The 24,392-nt window shown below is 36.9% G+C and overlaps 1 protein-coding gene across 1 annotated transcript in view; it reads left to right on the forward strand.

Moving 5' to 3' along the window:
• The window catches only part of LOC126977871 (tudor domain-containing protein 5-like), a 56,672-nt gene that overhangs the window by 2,530 nt on the left and 29,750 nt on the right, over window positions 1-24,392 (forward strand). Inside the window, exons 4-9 of the mRNA XM_050826502.1 lie at window positions 9,708-10,146; window positions 10,641-10,812; window positions 16,392-16,494; window positions 19,032-19,260; window positions 22,532-22,722; window positions 22,806-22,947. Coding sequence (XP_050682459.1) covers window positions 9,708-10,146; window positions 10,641-10,812; window positions 16,392-16,494; window positions 19,032-19,260; window positions 22,532-22,722; window positions 22,806-22,947 — 1,276 coding nt within the window. The remainder of the gene's footprint in view (window positions 1-9,707; window positions 10,147-10,640; window positions 10,813-16,391; window positions 16,495-19,031; window positions 19,261-22,531; window positions 22,723-22,805; window positions 22,948-24,392) is intronic.

A 24,392-nucleotide genomic window follows, 5' to 3' on the forward strand; every position in this document is an offset into this window, starting at 1 on the left:
GTCCACACGAAGTCATGTCAAGAGGAGATAAATATTTTAAAATAAAAATTAAAGGTGAAGGTACAACAGAAAGCATAGACCGCCTTAAGCCAGCCTATTTACTGTCCTCGTCACCTCAAACTATTCCCTCCTCTGACTCCCCACCTTCCAGCCCTTCCCAACCGCTTCCCGACTCTCCCGTGGCAAATACTACCCGTTCCGGGAGGAGAGTTCGCCTTCATGATTTCTATCGCCCTTAACCCGGTCTCTGGAGGGGAGTGATGCGGCTAACACTCATTATTTTAGTATATGTATTTTATCATATGTATATACTACACAAACAAGTATTTCTTAAATTTTTAATCATATTTAGAATAATCATATTTATATACCTATCAAAACACAGAAAAATAAAGACAAGTGATATTACTGACACAAGAGGAAAAGGAATGCCATTCAATTTATTCCAAAAAAAGATAAGCTCACACATCTCATTATTGGAACTTCTTCAAATAATATTCTTAATTAATTTCTAAAGTATTGTTGTATCATATCGTGTAATTAATGTATCATATGGTATCAGTGTTTGTGTAAGTTCTTTATAATTTATGTTTTATGTACTCCTTCTTAAAAAGGCGTATTATAAATAGTGAAAAAGTTTTGGTGTGTTTTGACAAAGGTTCTGTACCCAAACAATGATATTACAGTATTAAAAGAGGTAGATATGTCACTAGCTCGCCGAAAATCAATCGCCTAAATTGAGTCAATTGGTTCATATGGTTGTAGTCGCTCTCTCGCTACGAAAACGGTACGCACGCGTTTGTTGTTGACAGATTTGTTTACAATTTTATATACAGCATAAAAATGCCGTCTTGTGTAATGCGAAGATGAACTAATTACGCAAGTAAAAAAAGCAAAATTCATGGAATTACATACCACAGTAAAGGAATCATGAAATAAAGTATTTTATTTGATTTCAATATTTCTCTTAATAAAATAAATATGGCGGTACGACATCGTAACGGACGGACGGAATAGTGCAAAAGCCCGTGAACCCCAGACCTACGTTATTGTATAAAAGCTGAAAGTTTGTCAGCGCATGCTTCCAACACAGGTAAGAACGATGGACCATTATGGAGTTTGGGTTACAGTGGCTTTCGCAGGTAAACGGTACTAAAGGCGTGTAAAATACCGATCTAAATACATCAAATAATAAAGTGCGATTTTTCGGTATTACCTTCAGAATATTATCAAAAATCACGTTATTACGTTATTCATTGCCAGACCCTTAACATATCAGACACCCTTAATGTTCATGAAATTATAATTTTACTTACGTCATAGTATAAAAGCTGATTTTCATGTATAATACTTGGGTAATAAGTTGATGATGTTTCCTCATTAGCCAGACACTGTTGATAGTTGCAACCCCTTGCCAGAAAATCATTGTAAAACGCAAGAAGAGATTCGTGGTAAGAATGACTTATAAAATAAAGTTTTTGGCATTTGGCAGAAAAGACATTCGATGCTAAAACTACCTTAAATTGTTAAAAATATCAATTTATTTTGTGAATAATATGTTATGGTTAAAATGATGATTATGATGAGGCATTGAAAAAATGTGAATTAATTTTAAAATAATATGTAAAGTCATCGATCAATTTTTTTATCCTTTATAATAACTTGTATCATAAACCAATAATTTTTAATTAAATTGTTGAGGAATATTGCATTTTGTTTTTTTTGTTTAACAGCACTTCATATATATATAGGCACGGGAAAGTAAGTATTTTAAATTTATCAAAATATGGTTTACAGGAATCAGTAGGGCTTAAATGAAATATAGATCTTATACATTTTTTCTGACATTTAAAGACTCTATCCTTATCTGTGGAATTTCCCCAAAATATGATCCCGTACCGAATATTTGATGTGACATATGCGTTAAAAGCTACTAACACTGCGGACTGGTTTACTACTTTAGACAGCATGTGCAATGCAAATGAAAATCTATTTAGCTTCAAGCACAAATTTTCAATATGGGTTTTCCATTTTAGGCAATCATCAATATGTAGGCCTAAAAATTTTGTTTGTGTTATTTCAGATATTTTTTTACTTAGATAATTAATGTTCAATGCTATCTTATTGCGTCTATTTGCAAATGTCATTATTCTAGTTTTGTCAAGATTTATGACTAAATTGTTACATGTCAACCAGTTTATAATCTTGCCTATAGTATTATTAATGTCACTTTGAAAAGAATTTAAATTTTCACCTATAAATATCACTGTGCTGTCGTCAGCAAATAAAATCATCTCATGGTTGGTTACCGTAGGAAAATCGTTTATATATGTTATGAACAACAATGGACCTAATATACTTCCCTGCGGTACTCCAGTGGTTACGGTTTTTGACTCCGATATATATGGTTTTTCTGTTTTATCATGCCGTACTAACCTCGCTATTTGTGTCATTTGTTGCCTCCCCGTTAGATATGATTTTAGAAGTGATAAGCTGTTTCCTCTAACCCCGTACACGCTTAGCTTATTCAATAATATTTGATGGTCGACATAGTCAAATGCCTTAGTGAGGTCCATATAAAGTACGCATACATGCTTTCTTTTATCTACATTAGTAATGACTTCCTTCAGGAAATTGTATATTGCTAAATTAATTGATTTATTTTTTCTAAAGCCTTTTTGCTTTTCGGTTAATATTTCATTCTTTTCAAAATAATCGTTTAAGTTATTACAAATATACTTTTCTATTATTTTTGAGAAAATTGGTATAAGTGTAACTGGTCTATAACAGTCCATGTCTTCCCTATCTTTTTTTTTTTTTTTTTTTTTAAAGAGTGGCTTCACAATTGAAGTTTTTAAATTATCTGGATATACACCATTCTCTACACATAGATTTGTAATATGACACAAAACTGGCGATATTATATCAGATACATATTTTACTGCTTTGGTACAAATTTCATCAAACCCAGTGCTATTTGTATTTTTTAGTGTTTTTATGATATTATTTATTTGAGTAGGCGATGATGGTTTCATAAAAATTGAATTCGGCTTGTTCCAGTTAGCGTTTGCTCTTTCATTAGTTGTTGACAAAATTTTACGACTAAGAAAATGTTCATTAAAAGCTTGTGCAATCTCTAAGGGGTCACTTATTATTTCGTTGCCTTTTTTAATACGTTCAATTTTGTTATTATTGAGTTTTAATCTGTTTTCATTTATTATGTCCCATGTAGTCTTAGATTTGTTATGCGAATTTCTTATTTTATAATCATTTTGGGATTTTTGTGTTAGTTTGATGATATTTTTTAAACGCTTTCCATACACTTTGTAATTTTGTTTATTTTTATTATTAGGTTTTTTTCTATATTTCCATAGTAACTCTCGTTTCCTTTTGCAACATTGTCTTATTCCTTTTGATATCCACTTTGGTTTTCTAATTGACTGTATTTTTATTTTAATGTAAGGAAAGCAGAGATAATAAAGAAGTGAAAACATTGCGAAAAATCTATTGTATGCTTCATTTGGTTCAGATGTTTCATAAACATCTGAAAATGTAATACTAGGTATATATATATAATAATACTTAGGTATTCCTTAAATTTACTCAAGTTTTCTTCGCTAATGTCTCTTCTTAAAATAAACCAGTATTCTATCCGACTAAATTTTTTAACAGTAAAGCTGAAAATTTGTGCTGTATGGTCTGATAGAGCCAGTTCTTCAACAGAACAGCTATAGCTCCGAATATTGGTCAAAAAGTTATCGATACATGTGCCACTTACTAAGCGCGTTGGCTGTGTAAGTGCTAATTTAAGATTAAAACCATGTACTAATTCATTAAGGGTTTGCGTAATTTTATTATTTTTTAACACGTCTATATTTATATCACCACAGATAATGATTTTCCTTTTTTTGAAGCAATTTTTATTAAGTATGTTGTATAAACTGTCAAAAAATGTGTCTAAGGTAAATTTATCGAGTTTTGGTGGTCTATAAATACATATTACTATTGTGCTTTGATCTATTAGGTCTACTCCACTACATTCTATAACACCTGGTACGCTTAAGCGTGTGATATCCGTTAACTCTTTAAATTTAACCGAATTTCGTACAAGTATGGCTGACCCACCCCTTCTATTATTACGAAAATATGCAGAAGCAATGCGAAAATTTGATATCCTAAGCAGCTCACAATCGTGTTCAATTAAATTATGTTCCGTAAAACAAAGTACATCTATAAAAATATTTTTGCTAAGTTCTAATTCGTCGAGTTGTACTACCATCTGTTCAGATTTATTAGTATTAAGTCCATTAATATTTTGATGTAATATGTATAACTTATGAGACTAGAAAAAAATTATTAGGTTCTGCACTATTTCCGTTATTTCCACTTTTCTCTATTTCAAGAATATATTTTTTGGCATCATCCTTTTCCTCTTGTATTTCATTACCGTTTTCGCCTTCACTTTGTCCACGTTCAGTTTGGGTAGCTTTATTTTCTGTATTTTTAATATTCCTCTGCGTATTCTTTATTTGTTTTTTATAACTGTCTATTTTGCTTCGATATTCAAGGCGTAAAATATCCTTTATGAGTGCCTGGCATATATGTCGTATTTGAATACTTCGTTTCATTCTTCTTCTACTATAATCCATGTCAACAAATGATACATTTTGGAATTTTCCGCATATAAATCTTAAATCGTAATTTAACTTATTTTCATTTAAGGCTCTATTATAGGGTATTTCACTTACTAAAATATTTGTATGTGTGTTATTATAGAAAAATCTATTCAAACTTAGTTGAAACTCGTAGGGATTAGTTTCATGAGTGCCTCCTATTATAATGACAACATCATTTTTTGTAAAGCTTTGCATCAACCTTGTCTCGGAAAGAAGTATATCAGTTAATTTTGCACCTGGTTTCAGAAAACAAGTGACCTCATACATGGGCCCAGTCAAATTTTGCAATATTCTTTGAGTACCTCTCCGTTGCTCATCCGCAATAATCACGATCCTTTTTCTTGATTTAAGCTTCAGTAGGTCCTCTTTCTGGATTTTGCCCTCAACTACTCTCTTAGGATTATTTGGAATTGCTCTCTTGTCCTGCTTTACTTCAGTAACATGATACTTTTTCTCAGTCAAAAATGATTTATTTAAACTATCTGAGACTGTTGTCTCCTGATTTGATTCCTGTGTCTGCGCTGTTTCGGGGTGTAAAATATTTGTACCATTTTTTTAACTCCTTTTTTTTGTCAAAAGTTAACTGTATCGGTGTATTGCTAGTAGTTACCGACTTTTTCTATTTTTTCCTACCCGTGTTTGGAGTAGTATTTGTATGATTCTCTTCTCCTAATTTTTTATAAATTTGAATAATTCTATTGCATTTCTCTACTTCCAACGTCAACTGTCTATTGTCATGGCTGATATTTTCAATTTCCTGGTGAGCGCTTTGAAGCTCAATCGTAAGCTCCTTTATTTTATCGTTTAGGCAATTGATGAGATGAAACAATTACTTGTTTCATCCAGTGATGTGTCAGGTAGACTCATTACAGTTGTGTCTAGAAGCGATATATTTGAGGTGGATATATTGCTTAAAGAATTAGATTTTTTAAGCCTTTTTCTAATGGTAATATTTTCATGGTCCATTTTGTTTGTTGTTCCTCTTATTGTTTTGTCTGAAGGAAAATAGTTAATATAAATAATTTTGACAATAATAAAAATGAAAAACGATAACCAAGGAAAACTTATAACAAAAATGCCTTAAATTAAAAATTATAATTTCATCAACATTAAGGGTGGCAAGGGGGTTCCCACGATGTTAAGTGTCTGGCAATGCATAACATGTTTTTAATAATATTGTGAAGGTAATACCGAAAAAAATTATTATTTGATATATTAAGATCGGTATTTTACACACCTTTAGTACCGTTTACCTGCGAAAGCCACTGTACCACAAACTCCATAATGGTCCATCGTTCTTACCTGTGTTGGGAGCATGCGCTGACAAACTTTCAGCTTTTATAAAATAACGTAGGTCTAGGGTTCACGGGCTATCAGACTATAAGTCGAGTGAGACTCGACAACCGAGTCGAGTCGAGTGCCATAGATTAACATACAGAAGTGCAAAGTCAAATATTAATGCTGTCTGTCACGGAATGATCCAGGTATTTATACGAAACGTATTAATGTAATAATTTTTACTAAACAAGTACGCTTTTAGGTAGCTGAATTCTTAAACTAAAGAAACAAGTTTTAGGGAAGTTGGGGGCGTAGATCGTGCTATTTGACTTACTTTGGAGTTTTTGCAGCAACTCTGTTCCTATCGGTATATTTTTTGCTGAGTGCAGAAGAATCAATGGATAATTTTCTTACTCTCCCATTATCTTATTGTAATAAACCCTCAACAAAAATATATTCATAAATAATATTACAATATACAAAAAATCATTGTGTACGGGTAAAAGTCTTATCTGATAAATTACTCTATGTTGTTTCAATTTAAACGAAGACGCAATCAGCAAGTTAGATTTATCTCTTTCTCGCTTGCGATAATTTGTATCATGCTATGGTTCTTTCAGATATAATCGTAATGTGTGCTATTGAAATGTTAAATGATAAATGTGTGCGTAAGTGAATCATTTTTAAACATCGAATTTCGTCTAGGTAACCTATCTATACTTTTAAATATCATTGTACCCAAACTATTATATTCACACCCCATACGCTAAAACTATATTTCCAAGATATTAGAATAATTATAATAGTATGATATAGCGATAATAGTTTTTGTTAATATAAATTCGACTTGTCATTCATAAGGAATTTGAAGGGTCTTTTCCTTTGTCTGTTTTTTTTGTTTTATTGTTTTGAAATATTTTTACTTTATTTGAAAAACTATCACAACATATATTTCAGTAGTTATCTTGTCCAAATATAGCATAGTTACATCTTAAAACATACACAAGCAATCTCGTACTTCAAGGTCGACCAAAGTCAAGGAATTCTACTTAGTCTTTCGGAATGAATATCTCAAATGGTTATTATGAAAGCTTTTATATTTTCGTTATTTTTTAGAACTAACATATAAAGATGATTATAAAACCATTAACATTAATATTATATACTAATACTCTAAAATATAAGGGTTTTTCAACTTTGTGTAGTGTGTGTAAAATAAAAAAACACAATAAGACTAATTTATAGCTTGTTTCGATAGCTTTCAGATATATTCATTGAAATTATCCTATTTATAAGCTTTCTTTTGCTATATGTAAAATAATAAGCATTGATACGGTGTAGCGCGTGTTACAATGGCTACGAGAAATAGAGTACCTTAGGGAATAGAAGTTACAAGTAAAGCGAATATGAAAATCTAATAACCTTTATATTTAAGTAACTACCTTCACCTTTATAAATGTATTAAGTCATGAAGCTACATCAGTCCGTAAAGGAGCTTTGACATGGGGAGAAGAACCGACAAGAAACTCCCAGCTCATCTTTTTAATTAGATCATAACAAAATATACTGTACAAGATTCATCCAACAAGTTGAGGAATCTTTAATAAAATGTACTTATGTTAAAATACTAAAATAGCACTTACTAGCCTCATTTAATATTCACATGGGGTGATGCTATTAGATTTTAATAGGTACTAAAAGGGATAATAATATCAGAACAGAAAATATAATAATATAATGAATGATAATAAGTACCTCGGTAATCAACCGATTTGATGCTTAGAAGGATTTCGCGATCCGAAGTCATCCGAAGCGAAGGACGATCGCGAATTGTTTATATTTGACTTTTAGTGGTGTCTCCACATTCTACTTCATATCCGAGTCAATTATCGTACAGGTTTTTTTTAACATAGTGTGTATACACTTATAGTATTATAATATAGACCTAATAGACGTTTTTCTGTTCATTTAAAAAAAAGCCATCAAGAAAATCTGAATGATCCATAAATATTATCTATTCATTCCAATATTTAATTATATAAAAGTTAGAACTATTAGGATTTTCGTGGTTTCTTTTTCTCACATAAAATTATAACTCACCTTACACTTTTTTAATAAACAATAAACAAAATATTTATGCTACTCCATTAATAAATCTACGAATCCACTTTAAATGATACATACAATGACGTTCTATACATATAGACAATTCACGTCATACAAAACTAAAGCCGAAATATGGCACATGCCACAAATGACACCATAATAACCTTCGACTGCCATATCGATGTGCATTTCTGCGTTTATTCCAGTTGTTTAAAATATTATTGGCCAATAGGCAGCAATGTTCACATTTTTTCAGTTTAAACTGCGTGTTGAATTAAGAACCCGATTTGGACAGTGACATCAGTGGAGTAGCAGTTAGGTATATTTTTAAACCCTGACGAAAAAGAGGGTTGCTATAAGTTTTACGTTTGTCAGCCTGTTCCTATTTTCTGATCAAGATCTGTTCAGTCGGAGGTTGTTTACGTTTCTAATCAAAAATCACACTCATATTATAAAGGGGAAAGTTTGTATGTTTATTTATTGGTTTGTGTGTATATTTGTTACTCCTTAACGTTTTACATGGATTTGGATCTAAGTTTTTGTTTACAAAAAATAATTAGGTAAACTGGTTATTAAAATGTTAAGTTCCCTGAATTATAATAAATCTGTTAAAATTTGTCTTTTAGACTAAGACATCTTTTCCAGGGTATCTTTTTGATATATGTAGCGTAAACGAAGATCAACAAATATTTGTATGGTAGCTTTTGTCAAATTGTAAATGTGGCTAAATTGGACTTTTGTGTCAATGTGACTAAATATATTGACATTCGAAAGAGATTTTCATACTTTTAATGTTTAAAAAGTTTTATCATACTTTTCAGCATGAATTAAAGCTTAATTCTTAATTGTGTAACGATACTTTTGTGATACCGTGTAAATAGCACTATTTTGTAATTTTTCACGTTCTTGAAAGCCGATCACATTCAAGGGCAATGGCTTTCTGTATACAAAATACAATATTGCTTGTTCACTGGGCCTTTAAAGAAAAGAGCGACTCTATAGTTTTCATTTTTGACTGTGTGCTGGTCGGGTCCTTTCATCTATCTCATTCTGACAAGTGGGAGGGAAATGGATGTGAATACTTGTCAATAATTGTACCATATTTAATGAAAAAATATTTTACTTAATTATTTACGCTTTTTGCATAAATAAAATAAACTTACCGCTGATAAGACACATCATCTTTTTTTGCGTCGTTTACGTTAAGTACACTAGGCTTGTTGATTGACACACGACTAAGGAGAAAACTGTGCTTACATTGTCTTTAAGCACACTTTTCCCGTTCCGCTATCAGACTGGGAATGATATGTTAATATGTATATAGAACGTCATTGGATACCTACATAAGTAGTATTGTACCCTGGTCGAATATTGCTCCTGTCCCCTTATTGATAAATATATAGACCAACATCGATCTTGGAACCTTCATTAAGAGTCGATTAGTAATAGAATTAGAAATCTATCTCATATTTAAAAAGCTAAGGCATATTGTTGGTTTGATTATATTGAGTAAAAATAGCTTGGGAGAGAATTAGCTCAAACATTGATAATTTCGTAAAAAATGTATTAATTTGGTAAGTATAATAATTTCATTTTATAAACCTTCACGTCGTATTCTATCAATCTAATGGTTTTTATTTATTTCAGCAAAGGTAAAAGAAGAAGTATTACACAGTCATCGAATAAGCTAACGCCAATACCAGCAGAACCGGACCTGATCGCTAAGACTTTTTCATTGGGACAAAAGAAAAGAGTTACAGATTCACGACCGTCGCATTCCAGAGAAGCAATAAAGAGCAGCACGAGCAGAGCTCAGGTCAACGGTGGGTGTCTACCGTCTCATGCAGCAGATTCACAACCATCACCTTCAAGTGAAGCAACGAACAATTCCATGAGCACGGCTTGGGCTAGCGGGGGTTATTTAGTTTCGCATTCGCCAGATCCACTTTCAAGTGAAGCAATAAGAAGCAGCGTAAACAGAGCACAGGTCACTGGAAGGTATCTACCTCCTCATGTTGATGTGGAGACACAGAGTCAGCATCCTCTCCCAAAACACACACAGAGCTGCCGGGATAATGTTAATCAGGTGATGATGCACATAATATTCAAACTGTCATTTTTAAGCAGGTTGGATGGCCAAATCCTAAGTAATTGCTAAAAAATAGTAAAGATTTTCAAGGCCTTGCTATCAATTATTTATAAAACGAATAGCCAGGAAATTAACATTTTGATGTACAAAACACGGATTATTTCACCCTTCCAGGATACTGCTAATGATTTCGCGAAATGAAAATTTACTGAATGCAATAAAATGATACTACCTAATACATATATATATATATATAACCTTATCATAATAATGTATAAACGTTCGTTCGTTCGATCATATTGTTCAAATGAAGCTCAATTTAATGTACTTACGTTTTTTTTAAATCAACGGATTCAGATATTGGCTGGAAATTTTGCATTTTCAAAAATCTAATGATGCAGCTTGTGATAAGTAGTTAATTAGTAAGTGCAATAACAAAATACGAAATTGTTAATTAATTATGATTTTAAAATGTGCTTTTTTACTTTTAGCCTCAAACCAATGAAACAAGTGAGGTTTCAAACAGAAGAAGACTGCCTTTAACGAGTGCCGGCACTCTCGAGTCCTATCATAAGAATGAACCAACACCTGAAAAGGTTTCCACGGCTTCAACATCAACTCCGGGCCGCGAGGACAGGAGCTCCAGCAGGGGAAGTTCTTCGAGTGAGTGACCATTTCCATTATCATCTTCATAGTGATAGTGACCAGCCGCTGGAGACAATTGTACTCACTCATGTCATGTCAATGAGAAAACACAGTGGAAAACAGTCTGTGTGGGTTGCGCGCTGCTTTACACTGCAAATATCAGATCTTGAACAATTAAAGCAGCTCCACTTTGCAGCTGATCAATTGCTTCGAGCTGGTGCTGGGGCCGGACCAGAGATGAAGCAGCGCTCCGTGGGGTATGCGCCTCGTAGAGCTGTAGTCCTGAGCCGTCGTGATGCACACATGCTATACTACTCGAAAGGATGTTCAGTTAATGTTGAGGTGGCATAATTCAATCGGTCAATTTAATTCCGCAGTTGTTTCTGTAGAGTGTTACGTCTACGTAAGATTCCCTTATTATATGAGTGCTCTGGTCACAGCACTGGTAGCATATCATCCCCACCAACTGGATGTTTGGCCTTCTTCCACGCACAACCAACCTGTGGAATGAGCTTCCCTATGCGGTTTTTCCAGGACGGTACCACCTTAAAAAAAACCCGTACATTGCAGATCAGGACAACTTTATACAATAGTGCGAGAACATGTGATTAAAAACGGTATTCAAGAGCACACTACAAAACTTATAAAAGGTATTGGTTCCGCCAGGGAATTTAAAGTGGACTGTTAATAATAAAAAGGGTACTCACGGAACTCACCTCTTCTGCAAGATCCTGGGTTCTTCTGTATTCGCCTGAGTGTGCTGGCGACCCCCAATATATATTTCGCGGGATACTTAACGAAGAAATCACTACGATCTCACGGCGGCAAATCATCAGGAATACGAGGATTTCCTGGATTTATACTTAAATACTCAACCTTCGCGTGCGGTTACTTGACGGAATGTGTGTTACGCCATACGACCATAGATGTCGCGGGTCGCGGTTTATTCTTAACTTGTACCGGCTAAGTTGCTAGGATAAAGGTGTAAGGGGTTTAGGACTATGGAAGTGTAAACGAAGCATTACGGAGTAGGTGGTTCGTCTATGGTGTTGTATTATCTTTACTCCTGTCAAACGTCTATGCTCTCTCTGCCTGCAACTGACCACCGGCCTTTGCCGTTGTGACCTTATAGTAATATTTCCATCAGATCCCGCATGACTGGGGCTCCCCCTGTCATCACATGGAAATACAGGTCTACTAGGTGGATCAGATGGGTCAGACTGACCATGGGTCTGAGGATTTTTGTTTAGTGACACTTCTACTGTGTCCGTTCTGGTGTGACTGATTTGTAAAATTCATTTTCCAAAAATGTTCCTAAAATTTTTCCTTTCCAAAAATTCCTAGCTTTTATGCACACCTTAGGATTAGTTGGATTTAGTAATCTGTATCCTTTGGTCTCATCACAATATCCTACAAAAATATATTTATCACACTTTGCATCAAATTTCTTTCTCTTCTCAGCTAATGCATATGCTAAACAGCCAAAAGTTCTAAGGTGAGTCATATTTACCTTTTTATTTGACCATTTGTGCTCAGGGACAGTGTCCCTCACCGCCTTGGTGGGCGATCTGTTCTTCAGGTACACAGCTGTATTCACAGCCTCCGCCCAAAACCGGTGGTCGAGACCGGCATCGAGAAGCATGCATCGTGCTTTCTCTACGATGGTGCGGTTGGCTCGCTCTGCAACACCATTCTGCTGCGGCGAGTGAGGCACTGTGGTCTTAAATGATACAGTAAAACCCTTTTTGGTCATCACACTAACAGATAATAAATTCACTGATAGATTAGGTACATACAGTACATCACTTATGGTCCTTAGTAGGGTAATTTCTACCTTTCCTCTACCCGATGAGATCAATGTTTCACCATTTGCAACTTTGACAGCAATAGGAGATTCACTCACATAATCAGTTAATGAATTGAGGTTATTACACATATGATTTGTCGCTCCGGAGTCCACATACCAAATATCACTGCCCAAATTCACTGACATCGCACAAAACAAACTTTTATTCTTCTTCTCTTCCTTCTTTGCTCCCTCAACACAGTCCTTGAATCTGTGCCCGGGCTTTTTGCACCGAAAACAGCGAATAATCTTATTCCTCGGTTTACTCACAGTTAAAGCCGAATAGTGTCATCTTTCTCAAGCCTCCGTTGATACTCCTGTGTTAACCGGGATCTTACTGACTCTGTGGTGAGCTTCTCTGAAGAGTTTTCCAAGGTCATTATGAGCGGGTTGTAGTTGGATGACAGCCCACTCAGCATAATGACAGCCAGAAAGTCATCCTCCAATCCAGCACCGATGTCTTGTAGCTGCTGACCGACGTCGATCATTTTATTTAAATAAGTCTGCATGTCCGTGAATCCTTCTAGTTTTAATGCGAACAATGTGCGCAACAGCCCTAGGCGCCTCGTTAGACCTTTACCTTCATACACATTTTCGAGTTTTTTCCACGCCTCGTTTGCAGTTTTTGCGTTTCTAATATGTGTCAACACGGGGGGCTGCACGAGCAAACAAATACGCGCCAGCGCCTTGAGTTGTTTTTTGTCGTCCACACCTTCCGGTTTTTTCAACGGCGTACCACATATCCTCGTGGATTAGTAACATCCGAACAAGGAATTTCCATGTGGAGTAGTCTTCCATACCTTTAAGTTTGTCAATAATCGCGAGTCACAATTATTGTGACTCGCGATATCGACTCCGCCATTGTTGCGTAGTTGTAGATTTCACCGACGATATGTTGAGGTTATAACTTACTTGTTATTTAACAAAATATGGATAACTACTATTGCCTGAAGGGCTGGGCCCATAACCTGAAGGGTGTAGGCCGTGAAAAGAAAAGATTTGAAAAAGGATCAAACTTTATTTATTTAAATATTTTGGGGTCACACAGAAAAACGTCTATGCTCTCTCTGCCTGCGACTGACCATCGACTCGCTGCGTTTTTCTGTGTGCTCCCAAAATATTTAAATAAATCAAGTTTGATCCTTTTTCAAATCTTTTCTTTTCACGGCCTACACCCTTCAAGGACAAGGTTGTATGTTATTTGGACAACAACAACAAAACTTTTTATTTTACCAAAACGACTCGATGATCGCACAATACAAATAGCAATAGATAGTAGAGAAATAGCAATCATCATATCTGTAGCTGTAGCGAAACGTCACTGACTACTACTAATATTATACTGACATACTGGCCATAACATAAACATAGAAAAAATAAAAATGGCCATAACTTTAAAACTTGAAGTTGTTTTCGTAATAAAATTACACTGGCCTTCAAAAGTAAGTATCACACTTTTAAAATTGGGATAACGTTTTAAGTTCACAAGATATACTTTCGAAATAAAAAGGACTCCAAAAATAATTTAATTTTGTACATAAAAACTTTATAGTCGGTAACCTTCTTTTAAGAATTGGCTGAAAAAAAACTTCAAAAACAAAACCATTCCTTTTTCAAAGTGGACGTTTCCGAATTACAATTTTACCATTCAAATTTTTCTTTCTGTTTTAAATTTTTTTCAAGATCAATGGGTCTTGTTGTAAAAAATTATGCTAAAAAGCACATAACATTTATTTATCATGCCTCTTTCAGTTGAAGAATGTGCTAGGATCATGGCTTTTCTGGAACTAGGCATCAGTATGCGTCGCACTGCAAGAATGGTGGGTGTGACGGTACGAACGGTCCAGAAGGTAAAGCGAAGGTACGAAGAGACTGGACACCATCTGAGGAGACCTTGTAATGGCAGACCCAGATGTACCAATGCCCGAGAAGATCGTTATATTATATCCACTGTGTTAAGAAATCGCCACTAAAATGCAGTTGAAGTCCAGCAACAGCTACTTCAGACCCGGAGGGAATACATTAGTGACAGTACAGTGAGAAGAAGACTTGCTGAAGCAAATTTGAAACCCCAAAGACCAGCGAGTGGCCCAAAACTCGAGAGACAGCATCGAGTAGCGAGACTGCGATACGCCCGTGAACACATGCAGTGGGATGAAGAAGAATGGTCAAGAATTTTGTTTGCAGATGAGTCTCGATTCTCCCTTTACACTTCTAATGGAAGCCGAAGTGTTTACTGGCCACTTGGTGAGCGATACCTTCAAGCCTGCATCTCAGAAAGAGTCAAATACGGTGGAGGCAGTGTACATGTATGGGCTGGCATATCTTCAGAAGGTCGCACAGAGCTAGTAGCCATAGAAAATGGCACCCTTACTGGGCTCAAGAGATTCTCAATAAGTATGCAGGGCCGTATTTAGCAAATATGGGTGATGGATCGATGCTGACGCATGATAATGCCCGGCCACACACGGCCCATATCGTACAAGAGTATATTCAGGAGGTCGGTATCAGCGTGATGGCTTGGCCATCAAGAAGTCCTGATCTCAACCCGATTGAATACGCCTGGGATGAGCTTGGGAGGCTAGTCAGAAATCGCAGACCACCACCTATTACCCTCAGGGCACTAAAGCAGGCCCTGGTAGAAGAATGGGAGAATATTGCCCAACATCGGCTCCGAAACCTAGTGTTCAGTATGCCAAACCGGCTCGAAGCTGTAATCAGAGCTCGAGGAGGCAATACCAGTTATTAAAAATTAAATAACATGTAAAACATTTTAGTTGAATTTTTTTACACTAAACTAAAAATGTCTATTTTCATTGTTTTACCTTTTTTAAGTTAAAAATGTTACCAATGTATAATTTTAGTTTCTAAAAATTAAAGCCTATAAAATTTGCAACAAAACGTTTTTAATCTTAAATCTCTACCTTCTATAGTTAAGAAAAAAATTTAATTTGAAAAGTGTGATACTTACTTTTGCAGGCCAGTGTAAAATGTACATTTTTCAATATCCATTTAGTTTTTAACCGACTTCGAAAATGAGGAGGTTCTCAATTCAGTTTGTATTTTTTATGCTGAGATTTATGATCCAATTTTCGTGATTCTTCTTTAGTTTGATGCGGAATGTTTGCCATTTGGTCCCATAAAAATAGGAAATAGTTTTGGCCCAGTAGTTTTCATTTTATGAATATTTTTGTTTACGTGTATGATTCTATTAGTTTGTGTACCGCTTTTTTAGGAGTTTTTATGTAGTTTAGACCCGTTTGCCAATAAGTGGGTCTTAGGCTACCTGTCATTCATAGCTAACAAACGTTCTTCACGATATTTTTGTATCTCACAAGAACGTGAAATAGGGGATCTATATTGCTTAAGGCATGCGGAACCTTTGTCGGCCTACCCATAGCTACTAAAATATATTACTATTTAATATATGACAATAAAACGCATCGAAATCTTATATTTTACCTGATTAATTACACTAAAAAGTAAAAAACGAAAAAAAAAACTACGTTTTAAAAAATCGACTTCATAAACTCAAAAGTATAACATAACATAATAGACATTAGATTTATTCCTGTTCAGTATTTGTTTTTTGCCCCGCGACAAAAGATTCGCGTTTCAGTCACGGCTCACCGCATATAACTCGCAGTATTTCGCAGAAACGTACAAGACGCCGTCGCAAGTGGTCGTGTATTACCGCTGCGTAGATTTTTTTTTAAATGGGTAAGACATGGAATTATGTATGTAATGGCAGGTGAGAAGCGGGCGCAGTTCGCCACGCTGCTGGAGGACATCCGGAGTATCGTGGAGGAACACCGGGACGGAGTATGGTGCAGCGAGATCCTGCCGCTGTACAAGTAAGTGTTATCTCGTGTAATATTATTGTAATGATACATACCATACACATTTACACTAGCAAAAATAAGATCCCACTACAATTATATAACGTCACCAGTTTTATTTTATGTGTTAGATATAAGTTTAAGAGGTGCTGGAATAAATAGCACGTATAAAGTAGCCCGACCGATTTACTTAAATACGCCACTTATAATTTACGATACTTTCTGGTAAACTATAGAGACCAAATAACGATCACCCATTACATCCTACACAACCATCAACCATCCCTCACAAACACATACACTCACTCACCACCACGATGTATCCTTAACATGCAGGAGGTGCTTTCAATAATCTGTAACAGATCACCGAGATGGAGGATGTATAAAGGATTGTTTGTACCCCTTATTGCGCAGTGAAGGGTTTAGGTCTTCAAAAGGAAATACCAAACGCAAATAACATAGGTGGCACCCTAGCTAGGAAGCTAAATGATTATGGAATCAGAGGAATCTTACTGAAACTGTTTGAGTCATAACTTTATGTCATAAGTCTAATTCATACATTGTGCGATCTGGTGTTGCCCAGGGCTCCCACCTAGGACCATAGCCCTTTCTGTTGTTTGTGAATGACGTTAAGAATCATTTAAAATATTGTAAAGCACCCCTCTACGCCGATAATTTAAAAATGTATAAAGTGATCAACTCTACCTCTGAGGCTGCTTCTGTTCAAAGTGATCTCAATGGTATAAAAATATAAAATTGGTGAAACGAATAGAATAGGCGGATAGAGACATCTAATTCCAACTCTCCCAAAGTTATTTTTGTCACAAATGAAGTCCAAATCTACTGTTATTATACTTTGATCCCACTATCTTGTATATCTAATTTTGCAGGTATGAAGTATGAATGTATTAGGGGTTAAAGTACGAGATCGTCGATTTGTACTGAAAAATTGATATTCGTTTTTTGTTTTTTAATTTAACATATTTATTTAATCAAAATAATTAACATTATTCTATCGATACATTGCTGCCATTTAATAGGAAGGTCATTTATGCCTTTGCGATAGAACTGTAGTGATCTAGATTTGACAAATTGTGTGAAAGCATTTTGTACTGCCTTCTGAGAATAAAACTTTTTAACACGTAGTGTTTGCGCGCGTGTGTGGTTAAGATATGAATATTATTGTGAAATAAAATAATATGCTGACGTAGCTGGTATTCCTTTAGGCATTCCTGGTGGTAATGTGCGTCCGACTTCCTTGGAGGTGCGTAGAAAAAGGGTTTTTGCAATGCGTTACACCGAGAACTTCTTGATTATATTATAGTTCAATGATGAAGTCCTCTGAATAACTTGCGTAATTATATTATGCGGATTTTAAGCGTATGTGACGATTTGCGTGAGAACTATATTGCTCGGTGGCAATTTTGGTTATATTAGCGGTGAAATAAACAACTGTCATTATGTTAACGTCATAGATGACAATGCGTCGGTTGTCTATGGTATTTCTTTGTCTACAGGAATCGTCGACCATAAATTAGCCACAATCAAATAACATTAAAAATAATAATTGCGGCGCATCCACGTAGAAAATTGTCTAAATCACGAAAAAATGGTAGTCCGTTAGAGCAAGGCCTAGCGAATACGGGGGGTGATGAATGGATTCTAATTGCAGTTCCTTTAGAGTTAAAAAAGTTTCTCGTGCTGTATGAGGTCTGGCGTTGTAATGGAGCAATAATGGTGAAGATCGATTCATGAGTTGGGGCTGCTTCACTGCTAGTTTTACTATCATTGTTCGGAGTTCGGCACAGTAGACATCTGTCGTTATTGCTTGACCAGATCGATCAAGCTATAATGTAGAACACCATGTTGGGACCACCAAACACTTACCATTATCTTTTTATTGGTAAGCTTTGCTTTAGGGCACCTTTGCGGCGTTTGACCTTAGGTCAGCTATTGCATTTTTCACTTTGCTGATCAGTCCAAACATGAGGCACCAATTTTCTATTTTTTTATTTTATTGATTTGACACAAATGAGTCGATATTGTTGGTAAGGTAACGTTAAAACATGCCGCTGATTCCTGGGTTGTTTGGCTCAGATCGGCTTCCACCATCTCGTTCAATTCATTGTTGTTGTTCGTTCTTTAAATCAAAGTTTCCATCACGAAAGCGTTTAAACCAAAATCGCACGGTGCGTTCATTAGCGGTCCCCTTTCCAAACGCAACATTGTTATTGCGAGTTGTTTTTGCTGCGTTAGTTCCGAGTCGGAGCTCGAATTCAAAAATCACTCGAATTTCAATGAAAAAACAACAGAATGTCGATAGTAGAATGTTGCACATTTTTTAAAAGAAGAACTAGATTGGTACCATGTGAACCGAAGCTGAACCCTTGTTCGATTCAGAGTTCATCAAACAGTTCATGTCATCATCGAGTCTGAGCAGTCATAACATATTTAACGGAGATCCATAATTATCCAAATGTTATGTTTTCTCTAGAGTGCTAATTCTCACATCCAAATTAGAAGCACGCTAATGTCGTTCCATTGTACGGCAGGCAGCGGCACGGCAAGGAGCTCAACTTCCACCGGTTCGGGTATAATAGCCTGCTGAGCGTGGTGCGGCTCGTGGAGCAGCTCAACGTGGGCGCGCCCTCTGGCGGCGGCGAGCGGCGCGTGTGGCCGCTGGGTGGCAGCCCGGGTGGCCCCGCCCCCGCGCCCGCGCCCGCGCCCGCGACCGCCCCGCCCCGCGGCGACGACGACGACGCGCTGCCCGGCGTCGACTTTGTGAGTTGCGCCACGATACTAATACACACGTCGCACGCGATACTGAGTACTCCGATAGTGATATATACAGTAGAAGATGCAGAGATACCCCAAATGTCGACGCAACGCCAGAGAATTAAGCCGTTCGGAAATGAATTGGTCGTCGATGATTTTAACCGCTCTTCGTTTATATGCGCTCAAATGAAAGGAGCTGGTACTGGGGAGTCTATGTCCAGGGGAGAGAACAATATGATACTATGCTCTATAGAGCCTAATTTTACACGGAATTGAACGTCGCTCGTTATAACAACGCCGAGCATGCCGATACAAGCTGTGACAGTTAGAGGAGTCATGTCTTGTCAACAGGGTTGTGACGTACGCAAAAACCTGTATCTTCTTAGTGTTAAACTTTAGTAAATTTTGTAGGCCCCATTCCGAGACTTCACTTCATGTAGCATTCTCGATTTAAGACTCAAGTTTATTGCGGTTCTTGTCGAGAGATCTTGAGAGATGTTGGCACGGCCTGTGCTGTCGTCTGCAATGAATTCCGCTGATTCGAAGCATATCATTAATATGCAGAAGAAACAGTGTAGGGGATGGCATTCAGCCTTGCGGGTCACCAGCGTTTTTGGGTTTTTAAGTCGAAGCATGCACCGAAGATAGCAACCATGATGCTCCGATCAGCCAAACAGTCTCAACAAACTCTCTGCAAACTCTGAGAAGACAGGCTAAGATATTGTTTTGTAAATATCTTACCACTTTTCACTGTGGTGAAAGTTTTAATTTTCACTTACTGACTCTTAAGGAGTGTTTTTACTGCAAAAACTGTTACAATAAAGAACATAGGCTTTTTTTATGTTTGTACAACAGTGGATGCCAACTACCAACTACATTCGTATACGCTTGTATGAGTAGTTTATTAGTGAAATTATAACATCTATGTAAAACCTCAAGCTTGTTAAGATAGTTTATCTGAAAGCAGAACCACGTTTAATTAAAATAATAATAATTATTGCAGATAAAATAAGAATAATAACAATTAGCCTTTCACAAAGCACTTGATCCCCGAAAATTTGAGCAGCTCTGCGTTGCGGTCAAATAGTTCGAGCTTATTTTGTGGTGCACCAAACCAGAGATGAGAGCAATGTGGGCCAGCTTGAAGTATTTCCGTGCTCTATTTATGTATCCAAGTTTCTTCAAAACCAATTTGGCTATGCCTTTTAAGATGACCGCAAAATTGTTAATCGCTTGAGATTTCGAGACTCAGTTTTCCGATGCTAGGCGAGGCATTAAGGGGAGTGTTGTCGAAGAGCGGTGATACGACAAATGGAGTTCTCCAGTGAGTTAACGCGCAGTCTGCATATCAATGATATGTTGGACACCTCCAACATACATTGCTATGCAGACGACAGCACTGGTGATGCCGTATACACGGGCCCTGCAGGTCTCTCTCGGGAAATGGTCGACCAGTGCCGGGAGAAACTTGTGTCTTCTATCGAGTCCTCTCTCGAGAAGGTCGCGGATTGGGGTAAATTGAACCTTGTCCAATTTAACCCCCAGAAGACTCAAGTTTGCGCGTTAACCACTAAAAAAAACCCCATTTGCCGTATCACCGCTCTTCGACAACACTTCCCTTAACGCCTCGCCTAGTATCGGAATACTGGGTCTCGAAATCTCGAGTGATTGCCAATTCCGTGGCCATCTGGAGGGCAAAGCCAAATTGGCTTCGAAGAAGCTGGGGGTCATTAATAGAGCACGGCAATACTTCAAGCCGGCCCACATTCTAGCACTCTACAAAGCGCAGGTCTGGCCACACATGGAGTATTGCTGTCATCTCTGGTCTGGCGCACCCCAGTATCTGCTAGATCCATTTGACCGCATGCAACGCAGAGCAGCTCGAATTGTCTGGGACCCAGTGCTCTGTGAACGGCTGGATCACTTGGCATTCCGTAGAGACGTCGCTTCATTGTGTGTCTTCTACCGCATTTATCACGGGGAGTGTTCCGAAGAGCTGTTTAAACTAATTCCTGCCGCCGAATTCCTCCTTCGCACGACACGCCACAAAAAATTATATCATCCCCACCATCTGTATGTGTGGCGGTCCTCCACAGTGCGGTTTTCAAGGAAGAATCCTTGTACTACTAAGCTGTGGAATGAGCTTCCTTGTGCGGTGTTTCCGGGACGATACGACATAGGTACTTTCAAAAAAAGCGTGTACACCTTCCTTACAGGCCGGAAACGCTCTTGTGATTACTCTGGTGTTGCAAGAGAATGTGGGCAGCGGTGATCACTCAACACCAGGTGACCCGTACCCTCGTTTGTCCTCCTATTCCATAAAAAAAAGAGGTCGCACGTCGCGTGGGTTCGAACTGCACACTTAGCCTTATTACAAAATATTTGTATTTTATGAATAAGTAAAATTTAATTTATATATAATATTTCTTTTTTTTCTGTCCATAATAATTTTTTATTTACTTATTTAAATATTTAATTCAGACTAAATATTTATCTAGTTAATATTGTAAATTAATTATGATATAAATCAATCAATCAATATAAAAATTTTACACTAATTAATATAAAATTTAAAAAACATACACTTCAAGATTCCATTGCTACTGCCCCGAATTTGGCTAATCAATCAGGCCGACTGCTTACGCATTCCAGCGAAAAAGGATCTCCGATCGACCGTCGTTTCGCACGTCACCTCTGATAAAATCCCTTTAAAAAAGTATATCACATTCACTGGATAGGCCGGATAGACTGGATTAGATGGTGTGGAGACGTAATTATTTCTTAAAAATTAAAGGCTATAGAAATAGAAAAATATATTATACAGATGAGACGTGGCTTAGTGAAGGTAATTTTTATCATTTATATATTGTAGCGTGTTATGTTAAATCTGAAATGACCAAGATAAACCAATAGTTAGCAGCCGGCAATTTTGAAATGGCTTGTCAACAGGCCTTAAAAATCCACCAAAAGGAAAAATATTAACAATCAGTCATATTGGAAGCACTGATGGGTTCCTTGAAGGTATTATGAGGCCAAAAATTGACGGAGATCACCCAGGGGGAAATGGATTCTCACTACTTCGAAAGTAGTAAATATTAAAAAAACGAAATATTCTGTCATTTCTAATTATTCACGTACAGTTTGCTGTACCAGTAGGGCGTATATGGAGAGCTTTTATAGGGGTATTTGGACAATTGTACAAATTCGTAAATCTATTTAAAAACGTATTATGTAACCTGTGTCGTGTTGTGTCGTATATCGTTGTACACACGTGCAGGACCGCGGCGTGTTCCCCGACGACTGCATCCACTACATGGAGAGAATCCCGCGCCTGGAGCTGGGCGGGCTGCGAGCGGGAGACATGCTGGAGGTGACGCTGGCCGAGGTGTACTCGCCCTCGCACTTCTGGCTGCAGCGGCTCGGGCCGCACCACGACGTGGCCATGCACGCGCTCATGGACGAGATGACGTGAGTGTCACCTGTATAGTCCTGGCAGCGGCCATCTACTCAAGGGAACATCCGCTATGATTGACAGTGTCCGTGTGCTTCAGGGAGTACTACTCGCGCGGCGCGGGGTGCTCGCGGCGCCTGGCTCGCGGCGCCGTGCGGGTGGGCCACCACGTGGGCGCGCGCTACGAAGGCGACTGGCACCGCGCGCGCATCGTGCAGCTGCTGGCCCTCGACACTGTCAAGGTAGGTGGCGCCGTGACTGTTGCGGGCTGAGGGCTATTCTAGTCTAAAAAATGGTCTTCGGTAAAAATTGGCGGTCTTTGGTAGGTTAGGTTATTAGTTTTGCACAATGACATTCTATAGAGATGTGCATTTCATTCGCAGTCTGATAGCGGAACGGCAAAAGTGTGCTTAAAGACTATGTAAGCACACTTTTTTCCTTAGTCATGTGTCAACTGTGTGACAATCACCAAGTCTAATTGTGCCATAAAAAAGTGCCCAAAGTAATACGTTCACGACGCAAAAAAAGATGATGTGACTTATCACCGGTAAGTTTATTTTATTGATAAAAGACGGCTTGGCAGAAAGCGGAAATAATTTAGTAAAACTAATATTTTTTCATTAATTAAGGTACAATTATTGACAAGTATTCACATCCCTTTCTCTCCCGCTTGTCAGAATAAGACAGATAAACGGACGCGAAAAAGACACAGTCAGAAATTAAAACTATAGCGTCGCTATTTTTAGTATTTATTTCTTAAGGGCCCAGTAGACAGTGATTAGCAATATTTTATTTTGTGTACGAAAAGTCAGTGTCGATAGAGTCGCTTTTTTTAAAGGCCCTTAGAACAATATTGTATTTTGTACACAGAAAGCCATTGCCAGTGAATATGAATGGCTTACAAGAACGTGTTTCGTGAATAATTAGAAACTAGTGCTATCACGGTATATACGCTATACAGGGTCGTATCGTTACCTAGTGATAATTGATACTTATTTACACCGCAAATCTGTAAAAGCTAATCTTTTTGAGCTTTTCCGTAGAAGAGATCGTGAAAGAGAATTGGCGCCACTTGGTACCAAGAGAGAGATGTGAAGAATTTTACAAACGAGGTCGATTTATATTTCACCACTCAAGGACTGAAGCAATTAAAAGTTCGCGCTTTAAAAGTGTAGCGTGTAAAAAGCGAAATTCGATATATTTAGTCAAATTGATGCACACACAAAATTCCAAATTAGCCATATTTATAATTTGACAATAGCTGTCATACAAAAATAAGTTGATGTCCGCTTACACAACATACTCGTAATATGCCGAAAAAAATACCCTGGAAAAAGATGTCTAAGTCTAAAAGACTAATTTTAACAAAATATTAAATTTATTTCAGGGAATTTAACACTTTAAAAACCACTTTACTGAATTATTTTATGTATAAATATTATAATATTAATTTGATACTATTAATGATATAATATTAATTTGGACCACCTTAAAGACCCAAATGAAATAAACGCTCATTTTTTAAATCTACCCCCATACAACAAAGAAGATATAGAAATTACGACAAACGAAAAAGACAGTATACAACAAGCATTTGAACTGAAAATTATATCAGAGCAGGTAGTCCTTAATATTTTAAAGGCTATCAAAACTAAAGCTGTGGGAGTTGATAAATTAGACATTGACA

The sequence above is a fragment of the Leptidea sinapis genome, chromosome 46, assembly GCF_905404315.1.
Source record: "Leptidea sinapis chromosome 46, ilLepSina1.1, whole genome shotgun sequence".
In the NCBI taxonomy this organism is placed as follows: Eukaryota; Metazoa; Arthropoda; class Insecta; order Lepidoptera; family Pieridae; genus Leptidea; species Leptidea sinapis.